The 25764-nt window shown below is 43.2% G+C and overlaps 2 protein-coding genes across 11 annotated transcripts in view; one reads left to right on the plus strand and one right to left on the minus strand.

Annotated features, from left to right (window-relative positions):
• Positions 1-3623, plus strand: part of ATAD2B (ATPase family AAA domain containing 2B) — an 83232-nt gene extending 79609 nt beyond the window's left edge. For 5 of the 6 annotated variants that reach the window (XM_048938069.1, XM_048938072.1, XM_048938071.1 and 2 more), the window contains one exon: positions 284-3623. In XM_048938069.1, coding sequence (XP_048794026.1) covers positions 284-325 — 42 coding nt within the window. In that variant the 3' untranslated portion in view covers positions 326-3623. The remainder of the gene's footprint in view (positions 1-283) is intronic. The other variant, XM_048938070.1, reaches the window with a different exon arrangement.
• A 7570-nt stretch (positions 3624-11193) lies between these two features.
• Positions 11194-25764, minus strand: part of KLHL29 (kelch like family member 29) — a 403476-nt gene continuing 388905 nt past the window's right edge. For 2 of the 5 annotated variants that reach the window (XM_048938075.1, XM_048938076.1), the window contains 2 exons: positions 24394-24538; positions 11194-13616 (listed from right to left, as the gene is read on the minus strand). In XM_048938075.1, coding sequence (XP_048794032.1) covers positions 13433-13616; positions 24394-24538 — 329 coding nt within the window. In that variant the 3' untranslated portion in view covers positions 11194-13432. The remainder of the gene's footprint in view (positions 13617-24393; positions 24539-25764) is intronic. The other 3 variants (XM_048938077.1, XM_048938079.1, XM_048938080.1) reach the window with 2 other exon arrangements.

Genomic DNA, 25764 nt, shown 5'->3' on the forward strand with positions numbered 1-25764 from the left:
TACCTTAATTATATACATGACTCTACTAGCCTTGGATCTTGTCATGGATTGTAATATTGGAGTGCTTTTCTGCATTAAGATCTTCCTAAGTAGTGTCCTCTTTTACCATCTTTTGCTAACAGATGAGAGCTAATAAACAGAAACATCTGTTTTCCTGTGAACTACTTGTTTGGATTTCAAGAAAAGAAAAAGTGATACCTCAGTGAATATGATGATGTAATATAACTTTATTTTTCTCACTCCCTGTATTTGTGTATAATTGAAGTTCTGTATTTTTTTGCAGGAGATGGAAAGAACAGTTCATGTGTTTGAAACATTCCTGTGAACTCGTCAAGATGGGTGGGTTTGTCCTCTCTTAAACTGCTCATGGGAGAGCAGTCCTCTGAGCCATTCAGTTTCCATTTGCACCAAGTATGTGCAGAGCCTTGGTCTTAAGTGCTCTCTCTTTTTCTTTCTGTTGAATTTGGTGCTATTGTCTCAGGTACCTGAAACCAACCAGCCTACAAGAACCAAACGGAACTTCAAATAGTTGTATCTGATATAAATAAAGAATACAATGCCACACCTTGGAGATTTTTGGTGCTACAGAAACTGTTCTCTCTTCTGCTCTTGTTCACTCTACATGCATTATCTCTGGTGAAACTTCAGGCAAAGTGGAGACCAACATACGTGAGAGAACTGAAAAGAGCAGATCTAAGTTGAATATTTTTAAACAGGCAACCTTTTTTATTTTTTTTTTTCCAATCTTTCTCTTCTCTGGGGCAATGGACAAAAAAAATCTGTTCTAAAGAAGGCAATGATGCATTGTGGTAGGAATCTTGAGTAACTGGATGTACAGTAATTTGAAGATGAGGCTCTCTAGAACTGCCTATTATGTGCCTTTTAGTCAATTGAGAAAGATAAGGCTAATCAATTGGTTTGGATTATAGCAAATGGCAATGTTAGAAAGCTCTCTTCAGAATGACGATCTGTAGATCGTATCTGTGTTCTCTTCATTGGATGGCAGCCAGTATTATGATTCTATAATGCCTGTCTTACTCTACAGAACTAAACTAAGACACGCTGAAAAAGCCACATACTTTACCAAAATGGTGAAATTTCCTTTTCATTGATACAGACTTGTTTTAGAAACAAGTTACACAGTGAAACTCCTCCGTGTTGCTAAAAGTGAAGCGTTTTCCCACCATTCCTTTGTTGTCCATCTGGAGTTTCTTTAAGAAAAGCCAGTTTAATACTGGCAGGTTTCTGTGTGTGTAATATAGCTTGGACTGTGCAGTGCAGGTAAGAAGATGTCGGTCAAAATCCTGGAGCCCAAGCTCACCTGAAAGTCAAACTTAAAGTAGGCTTCACGACTCAGTCAATGCAAAGCACTGTTAATGTCAGGAGACTGGAGGACAGCCTTTCAAATCGATCTGTTCGGACCACAGTTCTCCAGTCTGAATTGTGTAGTTCAAAATCTTTCCTCTCTGGAAACTGAAGAAAACAGTCTAGGCAGTTTCAAGAAAAAAGTTTTGTCACGAGCTCGGTATTAAGATGCTACCTGGGCTGATTTCTTTCAAATGTAAGTGGAAACTGTTGTAGAGAAGTTGGCTGGTGTTACTGTCTCTACCCATCCATCGTATCCCTACGTAGCTGCGGAAGTGTCTTTCCAGAAATATGCAACACAGTGTGATTAGTTTTTAATTAGAGAAAACAGTCTTGGACTACTGCAGAGATACTGAGCTACCTCAGCTTTTTGTATTTTAGTTACCAACAGTGTTTATTGAGGACTGTAATCACTCTGCTCCCATTTACAAGCTGAAGCTAAGGTACTTGTCTCCACCTCTATGGCTAACAGTAGTAAACCACTGCAGAGAAACAAACACGGGCCTTGGGCTACTGCAGTAATCCAAAGTGCTTTGTATATTATAATTCAACATAATTCTGTCTTGGAACTATTTCTCCCCTGAATGCCACTGTTTTTCTTTGTAGCTAATGGCAGAAAAAGGTTTTAGGTATTCTTGTACATCTAGTTACACCTAAATGCAACCCATGCAGAATCGCTGTATTTTTTAGGTGGGAAAGTGCGATTAAAAACAACAAAAAACAAGCAGAAAACACATTTTAGATGAGATTCTTTGATCTCAGATTTGTTTAGGGGATTTTTTTTCACGTTTTGTTTAGTATTTATTAGCGTCATACCTGTTTGAGATATTTTTGTGTCTGGTACATTAACAGCATTTTGTATTTTGATGGAAATTGTTACAAACTTTAAGATTTGATTAAATAAAATGTAGCAGATTTTTTGTAGCAAGTTTCTGATAAAAGGGTTTTTTGCAAGTCTCAGGTTCTTGCTGCAGAATTTTTTAAAAATATTTATTCCAGTTTCACTTACTCAAAGGAGTTTTTGTTCAAGTAACAGCAGCACTTGTGGAAGATAAAACTGCATACGTTTTTAAGACGATAATAAATTTATATGAATTAAAACAGTTGAGAAGTTTAGTCACCAGTGAGTGTAAAATGCAAGTTTAAGCTAATGCCTGGCATTAAAAATGGTTCTGAAAAGTCATGTTTCTAAAGGAAAATTTTTACTGTCAGTTGTTGATTGGGAAAAATCTTAAGAGGCGGCTCTGTGAATAGGGGAGCTGCCATGTTGTTTAGAGAAAAGTAGCTGATTTCAAATGTGGTAGTGGACAGCCTACATAAAATGATATACCCGCCTTCGTAGCCCAAATAACCACAGTTCAGTTTTGTTTTCCTTTACAGATGTCTGGTGGTTCTAGAGTTAAAGCAGCTGTTAATCTATCCATGTGGTCTAAACTTGTTTACTCTTTGTATGTTTTTATTTTTAATTTTTTTTTTTGTTTGTTTGTTTTTTGCCATATAGCACTGGCAAGAATTTGTACAAATTGACCTCTCTTCCTTGTTTCTTATTGTGAAAATTGCAAATAAACTCCTGTGTGAGTCCTGGGGTCAATGAAACGTGGCTACCCATGAGAGAGGAGGTGGGGCTGTACTGGAGATGGAGTTGCTCTTGGGTGGAGTTGATGGCTATGGAGTTGATTGTATTTGCAAGCTTGAATCTCACCTGTGATTAATTATTTTTTGTTTTGTGTCCTCTGTATTGTTACTTGATTTCCTCATATGCCAATGTATTTATAGGATTACTGGTTTTTGTAATATCCTGTCTTCCTTTTTTTTTGTTTGTTTGTTTTGGTGGGTTGGTGGGTCAGCTGTGGCTTATCCTTCAGGCTCCTGAATGGCAGGTCCTGCAGCTGATAGTCATTTATTTTATTTTTATTTTATTTTGTAATCACAACATAAGCTTGAATTTGGGCTTGTACTTGCATCTTTTGTATCCTGTACATTGGGTTATTTAGACATTGGGGAGTCCTGTTTGGTTTCATTAACGTGTGTCTACTTGGTGGATTAAGTAGACTTCCTTCATCAACTATGGTATATTTTGAATTCTATAGTTTTATTCAGAACTGTGTTCAAATTGATGTTTTGCAGTTTGACTTCATTTTACGTTAGTTTGAAGTAAGTTATTTAATTTTTTGAACTTCTGGAAATTTTGAACATTTTACTGTAATTTGTAATATAACTGCTGTGAAATACTTGAATAAAGATGACAAGAAAACACAGCTTTAAGTTCCTTCAAGAACGTTGTGTTTAAAAGCAATTCTGCCTCTTAGCTGGTTGCAGTCTTTTTGTACAGACTTCCCTGGTGGTTGCAGGTGACATGTTTTACTCTGGGATCTTGCTGTGTTGTTGTTTGCAGTGGTTTAATGTGTGACTCTTGCTTTTGGTGTTCGTCCATTAAAGTCCTGATTAATTTTGACTGAAGAAGGGAAATGAGCATTGTACGTTGCCAGGTGAATAATGTAATTATGAGTTCAAGCTCCGTGCTTAGGAAATGTTTCATGTTGAGCTGTGGGAAGACACCCAGGGCTGCTTGTGGTATGCAGGTCATACCAGAATTTCTAGTTAGAGGTCTTTAAGGAAACACTTTCTCATTCTTCCCTAAATACCATAGTTATCCTTACTTTTTATTTTATTTTATTTTATTTTTTTTAAGAAAAAGATCATTTATATTTAACAAAACTGTCAGAGGTTATGGAAATTCAGGATCAACCCACATCTCACTTGTGTTAGGTCTGCATTGGCAATTTTTCCAGAGCTAAGTGTTGGTAACTTGTGTAATGTGGCACAGAGCGTTGCACAGATCTGTAGGGCTTCTCGTTGGCTCTTCTTCCTCTCTGCTCCTCAAACTATAGGGTTCCTGGAAGATACCCTGTAAGTTAAGTAAAGAGGGTAGCAACTTTTTCCATGCCTGACTTGACTCTTAAATACTGCACTGTTAGATCTTACGTAGAATGTGGGGAAGCACTCATTGAACGAGGTGATTGGTTGTAGCCTGGCTCATTCCGTGTCAGCTTGGATAGGTTTGTTGGATCTAAAGGCCATGAGACTTGCTGCCCTACAGACACCCAACACTGTCCAGGGAATCTGCAGGCTCTGATCAGAGAATGCAGAGCTGAGGGCTTGCTCTTGTTCTGTTTTCATGAGTGGTGATGGCCACCTTAATGGAGGGAACAGTGGCAGGCCTAATTTCTGACAGTGGTGGTAAAGATGAGCATTCAAAAGAGACAAAACTGTGCTTTATTGGGGCGTTGGAAAAACATTTCTTGGAAAATTAGCGAGCTCTGGTGCTTCAGAAGCGTGAATTAGTGAGCAGTAGTTGAGTTTCATGTGCTGTTAATAAAGCCTTTGTGAAAACTGGAGCAGCACCCTTGTTTGTCCAATGTGTGCTGCTCAAGCCTGCTTGCTTCTCCTGTTGTTTTCTGCATTTATTTAATAATGCACGTTTTGACGTGCATTTTCCTATACTGCTCTAAATTTGAAGTGCTGCACATCTCCTTTTTCCTTTAAGCTGCTCAAATATTTTATTTAAATAAATTAGAAACGAGATTCTTTTGTTCTCTGTTTCAGGCAGGATTTTGTTTGGGACTTGCAGTATTTGGAGTTTTAAACTGGCGCTGCATGTGACTAAACACTGAAAGCCAAATCAGTAAACTTATGTACTGATTAATGAAGTTAAACACTTCATTTTTCTCCCCCTTTTATGCATCGCTTGCAGTCATGTAACTATTATGTAAAAATCAGGGATTATAAACTTTAACTTCAATTAATTCAGCCTCATTCAATTTCTAGGTGAGTAAATTTTTTTTTATAGAGTTATCATTTGCATAGGGAATATATTTCTGTTTAACCAAACGCCAGGAAACGTCTGCAACTACTGCTAAATTGCACATATTTTTGGGGTGCATTTGAGTTATGCTACATCGAGGCTCATTTTGATAGTGGAGAGTTACCATACTTTAAAAAAAATATGACAAGATGCTGAGATTTAAAATGGATTCACCACTTCCAGTGGAATCTTAGTGTAAACCTGGCCATCCTTATCAAGGTTTGCTAATGACTGGATGCTGATTTGGAATAAAGGTGCTTTCAGGGTTCACGTACAGGAGGTGCTCTTGGATTAGTCTGTGCTAGAAGGCTCCTCACGTTCAGTCTGCACTTGGGACATCAGTGCTGCAGCACTTAGGGTGTGGGCACGCTGCAGAAGTGGAGATGTTCATGTTGTGATGAGTTCCTTTCCTGTTTTGTGGTGTTCACTTCTGTCTTGTAGTAGTCAGGAATTTGTATGGCTGCTGAGAACGCTCACACCATTTGTCATCATGTTTTTTGTGGAGCTTTATTCACTGTGATGAAAAAGCCTTTCCATCAGTGTGAAATTTCATGTTTCCTATAACCTGGAGGTGTCTGGCTGTGCATGGCAGGAGGGGGAGTCTGTAGAAGACCAATAGCCTTCAGCTCTAGATTGGGATGAAGGAAATGCAAGGAAGTTTCAAAGGGGCTTCCTTTGAAATACCTTGTGAAGCACAGGCAAAAACGTAGAAGATCCTTGAAAATGTGTTGCATTTGAGTGTTGAGTGAATGAATTTGCTAAGGAACTGAGTTTTTCTGCTACAAAGAGGAGATAAACTAATGTTCCTTCATCTGTTCAGTACTGTTCAGTATCTCCTAAACCCCAGCTCTGTTTTTGTCACAGAGAGCTTGCTCACATTCTCATGCTGTGTTGGCTGTATCTTGTAGGATACCTACTGTGTGGAAGTTGGCTGGAAGAACACCGTACCTGATTTTGGAACAGGTTTTGTCCAGAGAGATGGTGGGTGCCCCATCTTTGGAGACATTCAGGGTCAGGTTGGATGGGGCTGTCAGCAAAATGACTGAGCTGTAGATGTTCCTGTTCACTGCAGGGGAGTTGGACTAGACGACCTTTAAGTGTTGTTTCCAAAGCACACAGTTCTGTGATTCTCTGTGACTGTATAAGAAGTTTAGATTGGGTGAAGGAAGTGTTACGTGTTCAATGTGATGGTTAGTATCAGCTGTTTTGTGGAGGCATCTTGAGTGCCAGGAATGTAAGCTTATAAGACTACATGTGCATGAAACACTCCGTATACAGTAGCTTTAAAATGAATGGTTAGCCTGTATACCAGGGCTGGAGTGCTTAGGAGTTGTTCTCTTAACTTCAGCGGATGGCAGAAAGCTTTAAGATAAAAAAAAGACCCCTTCACTTTCCTAAGATTCAGAAACAGCACCAAATCACAAACTGAGCATAAATTTTAACTGTTAAACCTCTTCAGTACTCGTGAATAAATGTTGGAAATGGATGCGACTCGTAGCTCTGACAGCCAACGGTGATGAGAGAAGTTCAGGTCCACTCACACAGTGCAGCGTCAGCAGAAAGCATTGGTGTGTTGAGTCTGATGCTCTGCTACAAACGATTCAGTGCCCAGTGTCTCCTAATTCCTGTTGGGCAAAACAAAGGCTTGGTTGAGTTTGTACCTCTGCCCTGTGCTTCGAGCTTTTCACTGAGAGGTTAAGCTCACTGCCAGAACCACGCCTTACTCCTCATTTGCTTTTATCTGGCTTCTACGTGCAGTTTGTCTTTGCTTTTTCTTCGAGATTAAATGAACTTTTCGTATCTATTTTCCCCCTCATTCCCAAAGATAATACTGCAGCATAGCTTTGGAGCCTCTCTGCCTTTTTGCAGAGCAGAATGAGCTCTTTATGGCTCTCGCTGCCTTTGCTCCAGCCTTTAAGTCATTTTTGCGACTCTTTTTGCAGCAGGTCAATTTTTCAGCATCTCCTGAAACACTTGTTCACAGTAGAAATGGATGTGATATTCCAGCATTGGTCCCACCAGTGCTATATTTAGAACTAAAATCACAGATCCCCACTCACCGATCCCCTCTTTACACTTCCAAAAATCAATGCAGTCCTTTTATACTTTGAAATTGGACTAGGAGCTCTTCTTGCTTGATTCTTGTCCAGCTTGCAGCTTCTCACGACGCTGGGCTCCAGCCTGAATGTCAGAATTCCTCACTCCCACCTCTCTGAGATTGTCTTCAGTTTTATGAAAGCAAGGTTTGCTTTAGTGGTCCCAGCTAGCCAGAGCAGCCACCAGAAGGATTTTGACTTGTTTGGTCCTTGTTCTCTTCTCTGCTTATCTATCTTTCCAAAGGCCCATGGCTTATTTCAACATCATCCTTTAAGAACTTGGAAGAAGAGGATCCTCACAGCTTTGGAAATACTGGAAATACTCAGACAATACCAAATGGGAAGTACTTGAGCAGAATAGATATTCCTCAATCTACCTATTCTTAACCTGCTGATTATTTTCTATCTGGATGCTGTACAGTGAGAGAGATGAAGTATTTTGTCACACGCTGTTGAGAATCTATTACTTTATCAATCAAATGTGTAATCCTGACGGAGAGTGAAATCAGGTTTGTGTGATACGGCCTGTTTTCTCTAAAATCATCGTGTTTATTCTTGCCTCTTTGATTTGTGATCAGTTTAGTCAGATACCATCTTTCCATTTTTTTGCTTGGGATTGATGTCAGGTGAGTGCCCTATAATTACTGAGTCCTTTAGCATGCTCCTTTGACAACTGTTGTATTTTCAGCACTCTTTGTGAAATACCCAGGTATTCCAAGTGTTATTAAAAATGACTGTCAGTAGGGCTAAGACATTTAAGGCTTTCCTGAAGTGGATTGGTTTAAGTTCCCTCCTGAATTTGAAAACTGTTACCTACTAGAGAAAGCCATTGGGCTACCTTTGCAGGTAGTATGCAGTCTGGAAATGGTATCTTAATCCCCATAGGATGTGTCTTTCTGAATGGGAAACAGAGCATGAGTCGTTCCATAACGCCCTCTGCCACATTTCTACTCCTCCTTTTCCCTGGCAAGGCTGTATGTGACATTTGTACGTTCCAACACATAAACAGGCAGCTTGCAGAAAGGCTGAGGATAAATTGAAGTAGGTAAAATTGAACTTGGTGTCAGCAAGTAATGGAACACTGTAATGGAACAATGCATTCATTGGACATGGAAGTAAATAACTTATTAAAAGACGATCTCTTTTAATGGAAACAGAATGGCTACAGAAATTCCAATGGGTCCTGAAGTCCAGGCTTGCTTTGCAAGAGCTGATTATTTTTACTTGCGTGGAGGGCCAATGTTTCTGGCAGAGCATAACGAGCATTATGTTCTAACGGCTTAAAACATTTGGTGCATCACCTTCAGATTCAGTTCACTGATCCTTCCTCTGATGCTGTCTGCCAGCGCGAGGCCATTGTATTACAAATGAGGGACTGCTTCGGTCAGGTTCCCAAAATTGTAGAGAAATTGGTACCTGTAAGAGCTATTATAAAACTATGCTTTTTATAGGGTGGGGAAAAGGGATGAGCTGAAGCTTTTGTCAGTGGTGACTTCTCTTTAGTCCCAAAAACGTGAGGAAGAGTCACTGACGCCATACAGCAGAGGAGGCGTGCGTATTGTCTGTGGAGCACAGCGTGGCTTTCAGCAGTCCTTGATCACAGGGTTGGATTGGAAGGGACGTGAAAGGCCATCCAGCCCCAACCCCTGCCGTGGGCTGGGTGCCCCCCATCAGCTCGGGCTGCCCAGGGCCCCTCCACAGCCTTGCGCACTTCCAGGAATAGGCACCACACTTCTCTAGGCAGCAGTGCCAGGGCACTGAGTAAAGGATTTCCACCTAACGTCTGACCTAAATTTCGCCTCATCACAGTTCCTGCTTCTGTATTAATTGCTCTGCTTACAAGCAGTATGCTGGAGTTTTCTGTCAAGCTCTTGAAAACCCAGGGTTATGAGCGCTGCTCTCCGGACAGGTCGAAAAGGAGTTTGATGTTGTTGCCAGGATGAATCTCACTGTGTGAGATGGGGGATCTGAGCTCTGAAGGGAAGGAGATTGTCAGTCAAAAAGAACAGATGATGAAATTAAAACCAGCAGGCAGCCTTTCAGACCTTTATTGTAGAGACTGCCACTAATGAAAAATTCAGAGGCAGATTTGACTTGATGACAGCTCTGGAGCTTTCTTCTCCCAGGTAGTAACTGAGCCAAAACATTTAATTCCGTGTGTAGAGCTGGTACTGATTTAAATGGAATTTTAGATGAAGAAAATTGGGATTTGTTACTGTGTAAGAAATCTGCTAGCTAAACAGGAAGTACTAAAAGCTTTCATCAGCAATGTTCAGTTGTGCCTCCAACAGATCAGCTTTTCAGAGGAAGAATGGTGTTTCTGCTCTGGTTGTCTGGCTTCAGGTGAGGGGAGATGGAAGCAGTATGCTGGAGATGCATCCCTTTGCCTCCCTCGAGGCCGTTCCTTCTCTGAGCAGTGCTGGTGCCTCACCTTCTGAGTAAAGGATGTTCCCCTCACATCTAACCTAAATGTCCCTTCTTTCAGTTTAAAGCCATTCCCCCTTCTGTCCTACCACTACCTGCCTGTGCACACAGTCACTCTTCCTGCTACTTAAAGCTCCCATCACGTACTGGAAGGCCTCTTGGCATTAATCCCACAGCTCTGGCCGTGGGTGCTCCACTCACACCTGGAGCAAGCTGGGGTGTAATGAGAGCACTAATGAGGCTGATCTGATTGCACTGGGCGAAGCTCAGCCTTAATGCCTTGCTGCAGTCTGTGGCCAGGTGGGTGACTGAGGCTGAACGAGTACAGCGTTTGCTGCTGGGTGAAACAGGAGAGGAGGGTACCCTGTGCAGCATCAGGAACAGGGATTTGCAGAAAGCAATGAATGTGCCTGCTCAGCGATGGCCCTCTTCGTGAAGCTGAACCAGGAACAGAAGAGTTTTTATTGTTATTGCCGAGCCGGAATTTCTTCCAGCTTTTAAGAAGAAAAATCTCTGAGCAAATCTATGCATGATTCTATTGGTGAACCCCTCAGCCAACTTCCCAGGGGGAACCAAAACAATTTCCAGGTACAAGCAAAGCAAACGGCCTGTGTCTTGTTCGCCCTACCAAGCGTTGCTGACTAGTGCTGAGTCAGACACCTTTGCACGTTGATGGTGGTCACCCACTGCTTCCAGTTGGTCTGGATCGTTGCAGCAGGGTTGGCTGATACAGAATTACATGGCTTTCAGTAATCCTCATGGGCTGTTCAACCTGAGCCACTAAACCCAGCCTGCAGTGTTTAAAAACTGCAGTCAAGCTCTTTAATACTTGTCTGGATACGCTCTGTAAGAACAAAAGACGACCTCAATGTACGTTAGCTCATTTCTGTTGATGTCTATAACAGATACTGCCTCCTAAGATCCAGACGCAATGTTCCACTGCCGAGGTATTTTGAGACGAGCTATATTTGGCTCATCTTTGTTCCCCATCCAGCTTTACAGCTACCAGATGTCGCCCTAATGAAACATCAAAGCCACACGTGGCTGTACCTAAGTGCTCCCTGGAAGCGGTGTCCGGCGGTGAATTGTAGAGCTCCTGCTCTGCGATGGGAAGGAATTCTGACGGTAGGGCACAGCGGCTTTCATCTTGCAGACATCCTAACTTCCATTACAAAAGCAAAGAGTGACTTAGTGGCATTTTAAGGTAAAGATTCAAGATCCTTTTTTTTCCTCCTAAATTATCATGAGCCCTTTTGGTCTTTGTTTAATAGTAAATTTAGGGGAATAGAGAGATGAAGAAGAAGCGGTCTTGATGAATAAAATCCAAAGTCCTTTTTCCAAAATGAGAATGGAAGTACTTGGGAAGTTGCTGAGCATTAAACATTGGCAGTGGATTTAGGGATTTGCAAGAGAAACTGTCTGGAATGAAAAGCTTTCATCCATGACTGGGATGGGAGTGGAAGTAATCATTAATGCAAAGGCATCTCTTGGTGACTCGTGACAAAATTAATCCAATCTGGATGCTGAATCTAGATCTATAAATATATTTATTATAATATAACAAGAACTTAACAGTAAACATAAACTATATACAATACCATTACAGATAACCCTGTTTTTAATATTATTCACAGAAATAGCCAGTTTTGTTCCAGTGTGAAAAATGAAGAAATAAGCTAAACTGGAAATGTCGAATGTGTTTGGGTCTTGCTGACAGGCAGCACCTCCTTTGGAGGCAGACGCACACCAACACTAAATTAGTCCTGCCCCAGGCAGTTAGAAACTTGTGCTCCAATCCTTAGGTTCACACTTGCACCCTGTTTGACATAAATACTTTAAATGACATACTAGTAGATAACTTTCTGTTGTGCTTATTATTATTATTTTTTTCTTTAAAGAATAAATAAAACAGCTGCATAACAAAGGCTGGAACCTCACTGTCAAAATGAGAGACTTGAGTCGCTGTAGAGCTCGACTCAGCTGACGTGAGCACTTTTTTCTTTAAATACTGCAAGATACAAATTTCTTTCTTTTATAAATGATTATTAATAAAATAAGATGATTAGCTAACCATCTGCATCGATTTCCCCGTAGCTGCAGGCAGTCTTCCCTCAGTATAAAAAGGCTAACGTATTTGGTATGAAATTCAACCAGATATTGACTGTAGGATCTCGCCCACACCCTGTAGAGGAACTCTTGCTTGAATTACCGGCATGGTGTTTGGCATTGGGTCTGCAAAGGCAAGAATGGGGACTTTTTTCCCTCTACTTGGGAAGAAATTGGACAGTCCTTAGCTTAGGGCTACTTTCTGTTTGTTAACCTTAAGAGTCTTTCCCCTGCCCCCTCTGGATCACCCAGTCCGTCTCCCATTTGATCCTTCTATGTATAAATTTATAAAGAATTTCCACATCACAATGCTCTCTGGATAGACAATATTTTAATATATATAAAAATATAACCCCTGTGCTGTGCATATACTTACAACTCTACATAGTAATCATTTAAAGTTTCTTATACTGGGCTTAAGTCTATGCATTTTTCTACCATGGGATTTCAACTTGTGTGTTTAAAATCTGTAAATAAGTATCAGGTAAGATTTCCACACTTATAAGGAAACTTTTTTTTTTCTTTAAAAAAAAAAAAAAAAAAAAAGAAGAAGAAATAAGAATCTTCATAGACTTTACATAAAAGGAAGAGATAGTGGCAGGTGTCCCAGAGTAAGGAATTTTGGTGGACAGCCGAAATCGAATGTGAAGCCACAACTGGAGGCAACTCCTCCTCTGCTTGTTGGAAATGTGGAAATCCCACGCTACGCTGGGTGGGTGTCAACGTGATCCCAATCTGCAGAACTGAGTGCAGTTCAATCCGGAGAACGCCTCTGAATTCCAAACCTTTTCCGTGTTGCATTACTGGGCACAGAAACATCTGCTCAGCAGCGGAACTGGGAGGAAAACAGCGGGAGCCCCAGCTCTGTGTGTGCCCACACAAACATCCCTGGGAGCAGAAATCCGCACAGCCCAACAGACCTCCTTTCTCTGTATTACGTGGAATTGTGTTACCAATGGCTCTTTTCCCCAGCCCCTGCCTCGTCCCTCTCTCGGGCTCTGCTCCAGAGAACTTCACGTTTCACCTGATGGAAGACTGACATCAAGGTAAGCCATTCGTCACACAAGATTTCTCTCAGTCATTGGTATTGAAAAGCATGTATTTGTTAAAAACAAATGCAGGAATCAAAGTGGTAAGGACACTTTGACCTTTCAAATAGATTGATGCCTAAAGTGTAATAGTAAAACTAATCTGCACGGTTATTTTAAGAATCAAGCTTGAGCTCTAGAAGTAAAATGCAGATTATTTTTTTTTTCCTCTCTTCCTCAGCTTAAAAAATATGTGAAATTCTATTGCACCTGGGTTGACCAAAAGCCGACGTCCAGAACAAGTGCCACTATAACATCTAGTGACACACTTGTATTCTTAAGTTACAATATCTTACATAGCACGGAGCTCTCTGCTCCTTGTTCACCAAAAGGTGAGGATGATTTTTCTACATTCAATGTAGACACTATTCAAGACTTTAGAGCAATATGTTCGCTGGCTGGCTTTGCTGCTTTTGTGATGAGTAGTAGCATTCTCTTTGCCTGCTTTCAACAGGAACAAGCAGTTCTCCGTCCGACTCCTCGCCCTGTCAGCCGCTCTGAATGTACTTCTTGATAACTACGCAGCCGTGTCGAAAAACAGGGCACGGCATGTTTGGGAGAAGTGTCCAGGTGTTTGTTTTAGGATCGTAGGCTTCCATGTTGCCCAGGGCAGGTCCCTCGCTGCTAACAATCCCTCCGGTGGCGTATATCTTTCCATCCAGAACCACAGCGCTGTAGTTGTTTAAAAGAAGAAAGTTGTGGTTAGTCATTGACCAAACGGGTGTTTTTACGCTTTGACAGCCCCAAGTGTTTCCGAACAAGGGGTAAACCAGGAATACATTTCTTATTTATGAAAAGCTGCGTGGGCATTTCTCTTCCCTTTCCCTCTTCTAAATAAATCCTTTTCACGTTCCTTCTAGGTGAGTAAGTGTCTGTACTTTGAACAACAGCAGTGAACTCTGTTGTGATAAGACAAAGGGAAGTGGTGTCAAGCTAAAAGAGGGGAGATTTAAGCTGTGTATAAGAAAATGATTTGGTGCAAGAAAGGTGGTGAGGCACTGGCCCTGCTGCCCAAAGAAGCTGTGGATGCCCGATCCTTGGAGATGTTCAAGATGGGCTCTGGGAGGCCTGAGCTGTTGTGGTGGGCAACCAGCCCACAGCAGGGGTTGGAGCTGGGTGGACTTTAAGGTCCTTTCCAATCCAAGCCATTCTGTGATGCCTAAAAGGCTGCTAAGATGGTGTGCAGATCGTAAACTGCCCCAGCTTTCAAACCCATGTCAAGGTGGAAGAAAAAGGGGGGGCATCGAAGCATGGTTCGTACAGTCAGAAAAAGAGGAAGGTGACAAATTCACTGCAGTGAAGAAGGGGGCCTTGATCTCGGAACCTGGAGAAGGGTGGTGAACCCTTAAGTCTTGGTAAATTTATGTCTCTTGGCTGTTTTTGGAACAGTGGGAAGAAGAAGAACGAAAAGTGACAAAGGCAAAAGCCAGAGTTCTTTAAGACTCGGGATGAACTGAGATTACAGCAGCACTGGAAAAAAAAATGTTTCGAAAGAATGCAAAAGTCTGATGTCCTTGTGAAAGGAGCAGAGCTGTAGGTTAAAAATAAACCCGCAGTGACAACAGTGAGGACTCAAATAAGCCTAGTCCCTGGATACCACCAGGAAATGGGAAATAATGAGAATCTTGTCAAAATAACTTAATCTGAAAGGAGGAGGAGGGTGAGAGAGGCTTGAAGTACTTGATTAGAGCCTATCCACAAATCAGCAGGGCCGGATGATACATAGCCCAGGGTCTTAAGGGAGTTTGCTAATGAACTTACTGAACCACTGGTAATTATTTTTGAAACGTCAGGGAGAAATTGGGAAGAACAAGGACTTGACGAAAACAAGTGTCATCCTGAAAGATGGCTCTGAAGAAGAACAAATCCATTTCCAGAAGAGGCAGAGCTGGAGCCAGCAGGGCTGTGCTGGGGCCTGGCATCCTTTGTGGCATGGAGGGAGTGCAGGCAGAGCTGCCCAGAAAATCCTGAATGAAACCACGTTTAGGACTAAGATATTTTTGGGGTGGGATGGAGGAAGACCCAGTGTCAGGAACGGGCTGCACTACAGCACAGTTTTGTTGCAGTGGTTCTGTAATGATGTGCTTTTCCGTCCTTGCATTGTTATTCCTCAACAAAAGCAGAAGAAAAAATTATTAAATGGATGAATTCAGCAACTTTGTTGGGTTAAGCATGAAAACCAAATGCATGTCTGAAAAAAAAACAAAATCATCCCTAAGATCTGGACGCAGAATCATAAATAAGGGGAAATGGTAAGAGAGAGCAAGCTGGGGCCTGGGGCATTTCATCAGTGCTGATGAATGGTGCCCATGAGGATCCCGAGCTGAATTGCAATTTACTGGTACAGGCAAACCAATGTCTCACACCAGCTCAGACGTCAAGCCCTGGCTGACTGTGACTTGCAGGAGCCTGTCTCGTACTTGCTGCCCTGTGCCCAAGGAAGCTGGAAGGGAGAACTTGGTCTGGATGGGGACAGAGATGGGCAGAGGGAGCTCTGAGCTCAGAGGCCTTTCCGGTTCCTGCAGCACCTCTTCCCTGGGCTCTCTGTGTCCCAGGTCATCCTCAGCCTGGATTCTTCATTTGGGGTGACAGCGAGTGGGCAAACACAGCTCTTATCCTCCGCCTGGGCCACAGCACTGCAACCAACGACTGCTGCCTGAGAACAGCAGTTGAACACGGCAGCCTCTGACGATGGTGCTGATGCTTTGGGGAAGAAATGGGTGCTGAACTCTACCCTCTGAAAGACTACGAGTTTTTAATGGTGATGAGAGTAGCTTCAGCCCCTTCCAAACACAATTCCCACAGCTAAGACTGGCATAGCACTTAGCATGTGAGCCAAGCCTGGGAGCTCCTCCTGCTACCAAGAAATAGGCAGTTCTGGAGAGTGCAGCCAATACTTACGTGCGCAGGGGATGTGGAGATATTCAGGCACCTCCAGGGCTAAAGCAGGAGGCAGGTACTTAAGGTCAATTAGAAACTGAGTCCTAGATTACCGCTACTTTCCAATATTATTAGGGCAATCACTGTTAATTTCTGGGACTTTAGGGGGCAGGAAACTCAAGTGGGCTTCAAAACCCTAAGGAAAGTGAGTGGAAAGGAGAATGCTCATTGCTCTCTCTTCATTACTGTGACAATATTTCTTTTCTCCCTTCTACCCCATCGGCTGTAAAACCATCATTACCGAGGCTGACGTACGAAGAAAGAAATAATTACAATAATTAGGATGCAAGTTTATTGCTCGGTGCCATTAATACTGAGAGATAAAATGATTATGGGTTGTCAGAACCTGGGCAGGAATGAAGCTCCGCACCACGTAACCTTGCTGTGGAAGACACAAACCCCCAGCAGCTCCAGAGCAGTGACCTCTCCAGCTAAAGAGCAGCCAGACCTGCTCCAGTCCAGCAGTGTGCCCTGGGTGAAGGTAATCGTCATTGGAATGGAGGTCGCTTTATCCATGCCTTCCAGGAAAATATATTTCAGCATTTTGCAAATTATAGCCCTCTTTTCTACTCCCCAGATAATTACCGCTGTAGAGCCTTCACCTATCGCCCTGCAGCCAACTCACCCAAGGTAGCAACTGCGACTGCCCAAACCATAAGGACAACAGAGGACCACACCATGACTGTCCCCTGACACAGCCACCTCTAGTCCAGCCTGTCTGCTGACCTCTGTGAAGCTGCGCACCGTGATCCTAAGAGCATCTGAGTGAGGCTGAGGTACCTGAAAGGATGGTGAGTGTCTCAGCTTAAGCAAACAAGTGGCAGAGATGATCTCTGTGACAGCTGGCCATTCAACAACTTGATGGGTAAAATGAATCATTGGCTTTGCTTTTTAAAAAGTATATTTGATCACATGGGATCACCAGCTTTGCTGTCTGCTCTGCCACTTGATGTCCCTGTGAACCCTCCCTGTATCACACTCCAGCATGGAGCCCTGGCTACAGAGCCAGTGGTGGAATGAGCTGCCATGGTTTGGTGGCACTGTTCCTCTGGAGGGTGTTGTGAGCCCTCTGCTTTTCATTAAAAGTCTCCTGATGGAGTTGCTGGGGATGTCCAACTCCTGGAGGTGTTCAAGGCCAAGATGGATGGGGCCCTGAGCAGCCTGATCTGATGAGGAGCAATCCTGCCATGAATTGGCTTTAAGGTCTGTTCTGTCCCAGTCCATTCTGTGATTCCACATCAGTGCCTCAGCTCTTGGCATTTGTGAGGTTGGATGCCTGGAAACTCCAGCTCCCACACATCTCTCTCGTAATATTGATGGCATTACAACAACACCAAGTGGAGGGAGTACCAGCGAAGTTTGTTCATTTTGTTTGTTATTGTTATTTTAAAATTTCCTGCTTAGTACGAAAGATCACATCAGCCTTATCAGGAACTCTTAGAAAAGAAAAGAAGAAAGAATCTTGTCTTGTCTGGAGTTGTGAAACAGATTTGAAGCAGCTGAATTAGCATGTTGTTTTGATTCACCAAGACTTAATATGTTCTGAGGCTGCAAACAAAGCTCCTTTCCTGCCTCACTTGTGCCTGTGTGCCCAAGGAGTCACTGATTTATTCAAAACAGATGCAAAAACGTTATTAAATATTATCAGATTTATCGATGGAGTTTTGCTTGGAAGACGGAGAAAAATCTCAGTGTTTATTAGTGGATGAATTTCTTTCCTGCCCTCAGTCTTCACAAAGGTCTAACGGAGGAGGGCAGCTCTTGCTTCGCAGTGGACTGTCCCATTGAGTGTTTGAGAGATGGAGGGTGGTGAATCGTTGTGCTCAGGGTGCTGAAGCGCTGTCATGAGCTCGTAGCTTTTTGTGGTCAGTCAGCAGCTGGGCTGTTATGCGCAAGAAGCTCGAGCTCGGGCTGCCAGAGGTGTCAGCTTTACAATGAGATGGATAAACGAGGGTCCAGATTAGTCATGGGCAATTAGAAGGCTATCATGCCACTTCTTGGAGCAGGATTATTAGTGTGAGTGTTTTGGCCAAACTCCAGTTAGACTCTCCCGTACTCCGTGAGCACTTTCCCCTGCTAATGATCCAAAACCATTGTGTGGCATTGTTACTTGTTGCTGAAAACCAGCAATGTTTTATTCCAAAGCCCGCTGCACATCAGTAATGGCTCAAGTGCTCTGTATGTATCAGTTACGCCTTAATGCACACAGAAATCCTTCGTGTCGCAAGCTGCTGCAGCCATCATTGCTATTAGCCTGGTGCTGCAGTTCCCATCAGCTGTCTGCCTCACGCAGTCCCAGCCACACATCTCCTTCAGACATGCTGCAAGATGTAGGTTTTCCCTTCTGGCCCAACTGCAAGCACTGCGTGCTGCGAGAGCGGCGCATCTGTGGCCTCGAGACGTGCGTGGCCATTAAGGAGCTGTGTAATAACATCACTGGGGAGCAGCTGCCCACACGAGCCGTGATCTGACCCAGCCAGCACCCCGGGTCACCGCAAACTTAGCGACAAGGAAATGAATCAGCCTGCAGCCAATGCCATACATCAGCAAGCACAGGAGCTACCGTGCTTCAAGAACAAGGGCTTATTTAGAAAGGAGAGGAAAAAAATAAAATACATCCACAAACGAACCCTGTTCTTGTTGTACTTTTCAGCCCCACTCTAAGTTTTATTAAAGATTTCCATTCGGCAGAACCAATCTAATAAATCTTGCTGGTTAACAGAGGAGGAGGAGGAAGAAAATGCTTTTCTGGTACCTACTGGGAATTGCTGGTACTAAATTAGCTGCTCTGGAATTATTGCTGGCACCACCACGCTGCCGCCGTTCCCCCGCGGAGGATCGCTGTAGCGCACTTCTGTGTGCACGCTGCCTGCATTCCAAGCAAGCAGGAGACGGAATTTTTAATGATACGCTGGCATACATTCTGTATTCTTTTCGCTTGTGGAAAAATAACCCCTTGAAGGGCACTGCAGGAAGGAACAGCCCTGACCCACACAGGGAGGCTGCCCAGCTCAGGCCCCCACGTACCCTTCAAGGTGCCCAGTCAAGACATGGGCCATGGCATTTTAGCACGCTTTGCCCGCTTGGCAGCATCCCTCAATGGGTTGATTCTAGGTCAACGCGAATTTCAGGTGTTCAAGAAACATGGAGACGTGGCACTGAGGGATATGGTTTTGTGAGCAACATTGGTGGTAGGTGGTTGGACTTGATGGTCTTAGTGCTCCTTTCCAATCTGAAAGATTCTTACCCACTTCCACAAGGCCAGGCTCAACCTGAAACTGGGTGCTCAGGAGAGGCGTGAGCTGGAGATTTGAGCTGTTTATTTTTAGTTTTTCATTAAGAGCAATTTAGCTGGATATTAAAACAGTTCCAATGGACCTCTCTGTTTTCACATGTGCTACGCAGGGAATACCACGTGCATTTATCTTCCCCGTTGTCTAAGCAATCCCACTTATCATGTAAAAGCAGTGCAGCTAAGAACAGAGGTGATACGGTCAAGATTTTCCCAGCAAATTTGGTGGTGTGTGATTCCTGTTGAGAGGAGATCAATAGCACACGGTTAATTTTTAAGTTGTTTATGTTGCTGCTTTTAAAGCGTGTTTTTGTGATCCTGGCTAATGAGAGGAATGAGGAATTTGTAGACTCAGAGACTGAGGTCTGGAGGGACGTCAGCGCGCAGTCACTCTCAGTTTGTGTATAAGGCCACAGACTTTTCCCCAGGCAGCCTCTCTGTTGGGAGCACATCTAATCTTCTCATACAAACACCGTGCTGGTGTGCTCGGCCCCGGCAGCTCGCTGTCTGATTGCTGGTAGTGTAGTGCCTTGCTGGAAGGCTCAGATGCATAATGTCACTTTCTGGCCCTTGTAACCCACTGTGCCTTCATCTGCTGAGACCGAAAACTCTTCCACTTGCTCCCAGTGATTGAGTCACCTCTCAGCTTTTCTTTTATAACTCCTTAAAATTCGTATAAAAATTCATATATTTTGTGTGAAGAGAGAAAGCTGGGAGGATCTTAGCAATGCTTATAAATGTCTAATGGATGGCAGTCAAGCAGATGAGCCAGGCTCTCTTCGGTGGTGCCCAGTGACAGAAGGGGCAATGGGCAAAGACTGCAACACAGGAAGCTCTATATGAACACGAAGATCTTCACTGTGAGGGTGGTAGAGCTTTGAACAGGCTGCCCAGAGAGGTGGTGGAATCTCCTTCTCTGGAGCAATTCAAACCCATTTGGATGCTTTACTGTGCAACCTTCTCTAGGGACTAGATGATCTCCAGAGGTCCCTTCCAGCCCCTACGGTTTGCAATACAGCACTGCTTCCTCTTCCCAACTTGTTCTCATTCCTCTGTTACAGCTCATATGCTACATCCAGTATCACACTGACTTTTATCCACAGCATTGCAGTGAGAGCTCACATTGTGCAGCTCTGAGCAGCCTCTGTTAGCTCCTCCTCCGTGGCTTTCTAAAGGGAGTTTGGGCAGGTGCAGCTGCAACTGTGCTTCTTAAATGCATTGCTTTGCATTTGCACCACCACTGCTAGCTTGAGACTGCCTAACTGGGACATGCAGATATTGCTAATTCTGTAGTATTTGTAACCCCACCAAATGTTACACCACCTGCAACCTTACCAGGGGAGTTTTTCTATTACCTGGATCGCTGGTAGAAATATTACCTAGCACTGAAGAAGATTTAATGCTTGTTGCTGATGGCCTTTCTCAATGATATCTTCTCATTAACAACTACATTTTGAGATCTGTCAGTGAAGCAGATTTAATCTCTCTAATGTGTGCCTTGTTAATTCCATGTAATACCAGCCAAATACCTGGGAGAAATCGCAGTATATTACAGCTCCACAGTTGTCTTGAGCAGCCAGGCGTGTTTTATTAAAAAACAAAACAAAGAACCCAACTCCCACCCCAAAACTGAAAGACAGAAGGTTTGCTTGACAAAGTCCCGTTTTCCAGGAAAACACATTGATTGCTGTTCATTTAATTATTAGTATCTAGTTATCTGCTGAAGAAATCCCAAATTAACCTCTCTGCTATTCATCCAAGGACCAACACCAGGCTAAATGCGAGACCACTTAGCCTGCTGTTGATTCTTTGCAAAATTAACTGCCACACTAAAAATCTGCCTTTCACCTTTTTCAAAACATGGGAAACACTTCGGCAGTGCCCTGATCCACCTGAATCCCCCTGAATTGTAAGAGCTGTTACAAATCAACAGCGGTGGTTCAAACAGCTTCTCTGCTAAGGCTGTAAAGGGGCCTGGGTGAACCACGACCAGCTTGCCTGCTTTGACTACTTAATTTCTGACCTTTTTCACTGTTGGTCCATTCACAGTATATGATGGAACCAAAGCTGCTTGCTTCTGTCCAAATGCAAGCACAAAATATCCGTCAGATCATTCAGTTTACACTTTGCTACTTCAGCAGTCTCATCTATGAAGTCGGCTCCGAAAATAATGTCTCCTATTTCATTATGTCAGCTCACGACATCAGAGGCTGCAGAGACATCAGAGGATGCTGGTGGAATGGCAGTAGAGGCTGAACCTTCCCACCAATATCCCATCACAATTTGTTGCCTTGTGACACATGGCAGCAGAGAGGCAGTTGGACAGAATGGTGCCTGACACGGAAGTGTGTATGAAGCAAAGCTGTGTCACTGATTCCTCCATGTGGGCAGAATGGCACCCACTTGTTGAACAGTTAAGGAGACCAAACACTGAATGTAGCACAGAGAGGTGGTGGTTGGTGCATTTCAGCAGTGGTGACAGCAACACAAAAGATAAGCCACATTCAGGACAGCCATGCACAGCTGTAACACCACGAAATGAAGAGTGTCTTAATCAGCTCATCCACATACATTGGTAGATGATGATCAGGATACTGTGTACAAAGCAGAATGTTGACCTCAGTGCGTTGAAAATGATCGTGGCAATGTTGGGATATTGCAAAGAGTGTGCCATGGGTGGGTCCCATGAATGCTTACACAGGAACAGAAAGAACTCTGTACGCAAGTTTGTTGGGACCTACTGACCCAATATGAGGGTGCAGGTGATGATTTCCTGAACATATCATTGCCAGTGATGAGATGTGGTGTCAACAGTATGAGCTGGAGTCGAAACAGTTCTTGGTGTGGCAGCATGAATTCCTCATCAAAGGAAAGGCTCCAGATGCAGCTCTCTGCAGGTAAAGTGATGTGCACTGTCTTCTGGGATATGAAAGGGGTGATCTTTCTGGATTTCCTGGAACCCAGACAAACCATCAACTCTGACTGTAACATTGTGACACTGACTAAGCTAAAGATTGGAACTTCCAAAGTCAGACCAGAGAAGAAGACAACCTTTCTCTTGCAACATGATAATGCCAGATCCTGTATCAGTTGGAAGACTGGGGAACACATTGCCACATTGCAAGTCTTGGCTGGACTGCCCTACCACACCCACCGTATAATCTGGATTTGGTGCTTTCTGACTTCTGTGTGTTTGGGCTGATCAAAGATGGACTGTGTGGGCAACATTTTCCTAGCAACAAAACCATCACAGCAGCTGTGGAACACTGATGCTGATTTTCATGAGTGTGGCATGCAGGCTCTTGTTCATCGCTTGTAAAAATGCACAGCTAATGTGGTGACTGTGTAGAAAAATAGCGTTTGGTAGCTGACAATTTGCTCTATCAAAAAGTGTTAGTGTGCTCTTTGTGTTTGCTGCAATTTCCATGTGGAAATAACTAGGAGGCATTACTTTTGGAGCGACCTACGTATTTAGAACTGACTAAAACGACACACTAAAAGTGCTTTGCTTTTTCTCCTCTTGGCTCTCAGCACCCCATTGATTCCCTCAGCTGCTTTTATCAGCAGCCTGTTTTTAACCTGTACTTCTTGTATTTGTTATTGCTAAGCTCCCATTTCCCCTATTTCCATGTATATTGATTTAGTTTGTTTTTGTTGCAGCTTTCATGTCTCCTTTTGATTTAATAATTTCAGAAATGATTTTTTTTTTTTGTTATTCAGGATGCATGCACTGAACTGCTTCTGTCAGTGGTGACTATTCCACTGTAAATGTAGGTTTCTGGTCCACCATGTTGACAGTTGCTTTAGGCTTTGGAACAAAAAGAAAATATTTAAAAATGTTGCAGTTACTTTTTATTGATGGGTGCCACCTTCTGCTTAAGCCAAGCCAGTCTATTGGGAACACCATTGTGGCACTGAAACAGCAGCTAATAGTCACTGGTTAACCCTCCTTGGTCAATCATGAGGTTTGCTTTCTGCTGGGTGCAGACAAAGCATTCCTCCATGTTAGAAATCTCTGGAAGTGGTCATGTGAGATGCTCAGCTCACATTCCCTGGCTGAAATCACCCGCAGTTAAGCAATTTCTCTCGTGGTGTGTTACAAACAGATGCCTAATTAACAGATATTTGCTATGTTTTACAGAATAGAGATGTTCAAAGAGCAGTGCATCTCTCTCTCTACTAAGATACAGGAATGGAACAAAAATGCGCAACGGTCCCTCATGTTACATTTTGCTCTCTAGGGCTATGATCCCAAAATCTTGTGACTATGGTTCTGAACTGTGGTGGTGATGCTATTAGCTATACTGTCTTTTATTTATGGTTTTCAGTCTTTGAAGAAAACAGACACTAAAGCAGAAGACTGAACCAAAGAGGTGTTTTCCAGCTGTAGGGCAGATGTTTGAAAAGCCCCTGCATTAAGGAGTGGGGCCCTGCAGCTGCCCTATGGCACCATCCACGCCCATGGAGGGGACACAACCCCTCCAACCATAGCTTTGCTCAGTGCCTTGAGATGCTGCTGCCATGGAAATAAATACCAAGCCCTCGCCAAGCACGTGATGGCTGCCAGCACGACATGGACAGCTCGGCCGGTAACTGCTCTGTGAGGGGCTGGCGTTGAGCACTGCCTGAGAGCTGCCAACCTCTGCTCTCTGTAATGGTAACGTAATACTTTTGAAAAGGCCTTTAAGTCCTGCCAGTGTCTGTGATGGGTGCCAAGTTTTATTTTCGTATGCCAGTTTGGGAAGTTTGTTAAACCTGTGACTGGGATCAGAGCAGTGAGCCCGAAAAGCAATCAAAGATACATAATAAATAATAATTAGTATCAGTGTGTGGTGCTTATTCAGTATTCTTTCCTTTCAGGTCTCTGTTGGCTAGTTAGCAAACAACCAATCCCACATGATGGCAGTCTAATATAGCGTGTACTGATCCTCCTCCACTTACGCATGGCAAACTGAGCAAATCAGGGTGACTGTGGTCTGCTACAGAAGCCCAAGGCATTTCCCTCCCTTGATCCATGGTGCCTGAATATGAGGAGATGCAAGAACCATAACAGGGTGCTGGAAGAGTACTTTGGAAAATGCTGCGTCCCTAAACACGAGGAAGAGGAAAATCCCCAGACGGTACTCACCTTTCCCCTTCACTATTAGGCAGTATTAGTTTATTTAGCAGCAGAAAATACTAAGGCACTGGTAATTCAATTTGAAGGGTTTTTCTCACCTGCAGAACTGCCTGGAGTGGTTCATGTTGGGACCTGCTTTAATATTGCCTTTCTCTGGGTCATAGATGGTGGTTGCTCGTGCATAAGCTCCTCCAAGAATAAAGATGAACCCATTGAGAGTGACTGCAGGAGCATATTTGTTATCTGTCAATGGAAAGCAACACTGAGATCAGTTTTAGGCTCAGGTTTGGAGACTGTTTTTTATTTATACATTCCCCTTATTTATAGATAAGTCACGTTTCTCTAAACCTCCAAGGCTAGGGAAAGAAAAATGAGGAAATCTTTCCTGCTTTTGTTCTTCTCTCTCAAAGTTCTCAAAGGCACTTTTAAAGTTCATCAGTCCTTCATTCCCCAGTACACACCTCCCTCTAAACTGGGAAAGTACAATTATCCTCTCGCAAAGCCTAACGGAATCACTGTGAAAGCACCACTCTTACATATGAAATTAAGATGTCAAGTTGTTTCAGAATTTTGAATTGCTGCAAATTTTAACCCAGATGCTTCCTAAGTAGCTAAGTACAGAAGAATCCCACAGTGCAGAGTCCCACTTAATAATATTCAAGAGTTGATTCTCCTCTGTATTCTACTTTAGCTCATGGGAAGGTCACCCACACAATCCAGAAGGCTTTCTGAGACCCAACTTTTTCTCCCCTTCTGTCTCATAAATTCACCTGCATTTCTCTGTTTAGATGTGAGAAATATCTCCAAACATTCCTGTATATTAGCAATGAACCGTGCGAAGCTGAGCTGTGAAATTAAGGAAGTGCCTTATCCTAAGCTCAATCAGAATTTCCAAGGATGCTTTAAACCTTCTGTGTTAGCGGAAGCATTATTACAAAAACTGGTAGAACTAAGCATAATTTATCAAATAAAATCCTTGTAATTTAATTAGTTGACTTGTCCCGTATGCTGCTATCACGCCATATGCACGTTATTAACCAGGAGCCAGTTGGGCTGAAATTTCTCATGATGGTGTCTGTCTTAATGCGATACAGTTTTTTTTCATCAGCATTTCAGTGAAACCAATCAGCAGCGTCTGGGAACAAAAGATGGGAGTACATTGCTTCATTTGAGTGAAAATATGTCTCACAATTAGTCCTCTAAAAATGCAGCCCTTCAGAGCAGGCATTTCCTAGACGATTGTCCTAGTGCTAGGGGACACATCCTTTGGTGTTCCTATACAAATTCTCTGTAAGTAGTTATAGAAAGCGTCTCCAAAACATGCAGGTAGGTGTATGCTCAGTAAAGGACAACTCTCTTGCATCACCAGTGGGGAATCAGCCGTAATGTCATGCTGCTGGTCAAGGATGGGGCATGCAGGACAACACACTGGAGGGGAGAGCTCCATCCTTACAGTGCTTTTACTTCAC

This window comes from Lagopus muta, chromosome 2 (genome assembly GCF_023343835.1).
Source record: "Lagopus muta isolate bLagMut1 chromosome 2, bLagMut1 primary, whole genome shotgun sequence".
NCBI classification, from domain to species: Eukaryota; Metazoa; Chordata; class Aves; order Galliformes; family Phasianidae; genus Lagopus; species Lagopus muta.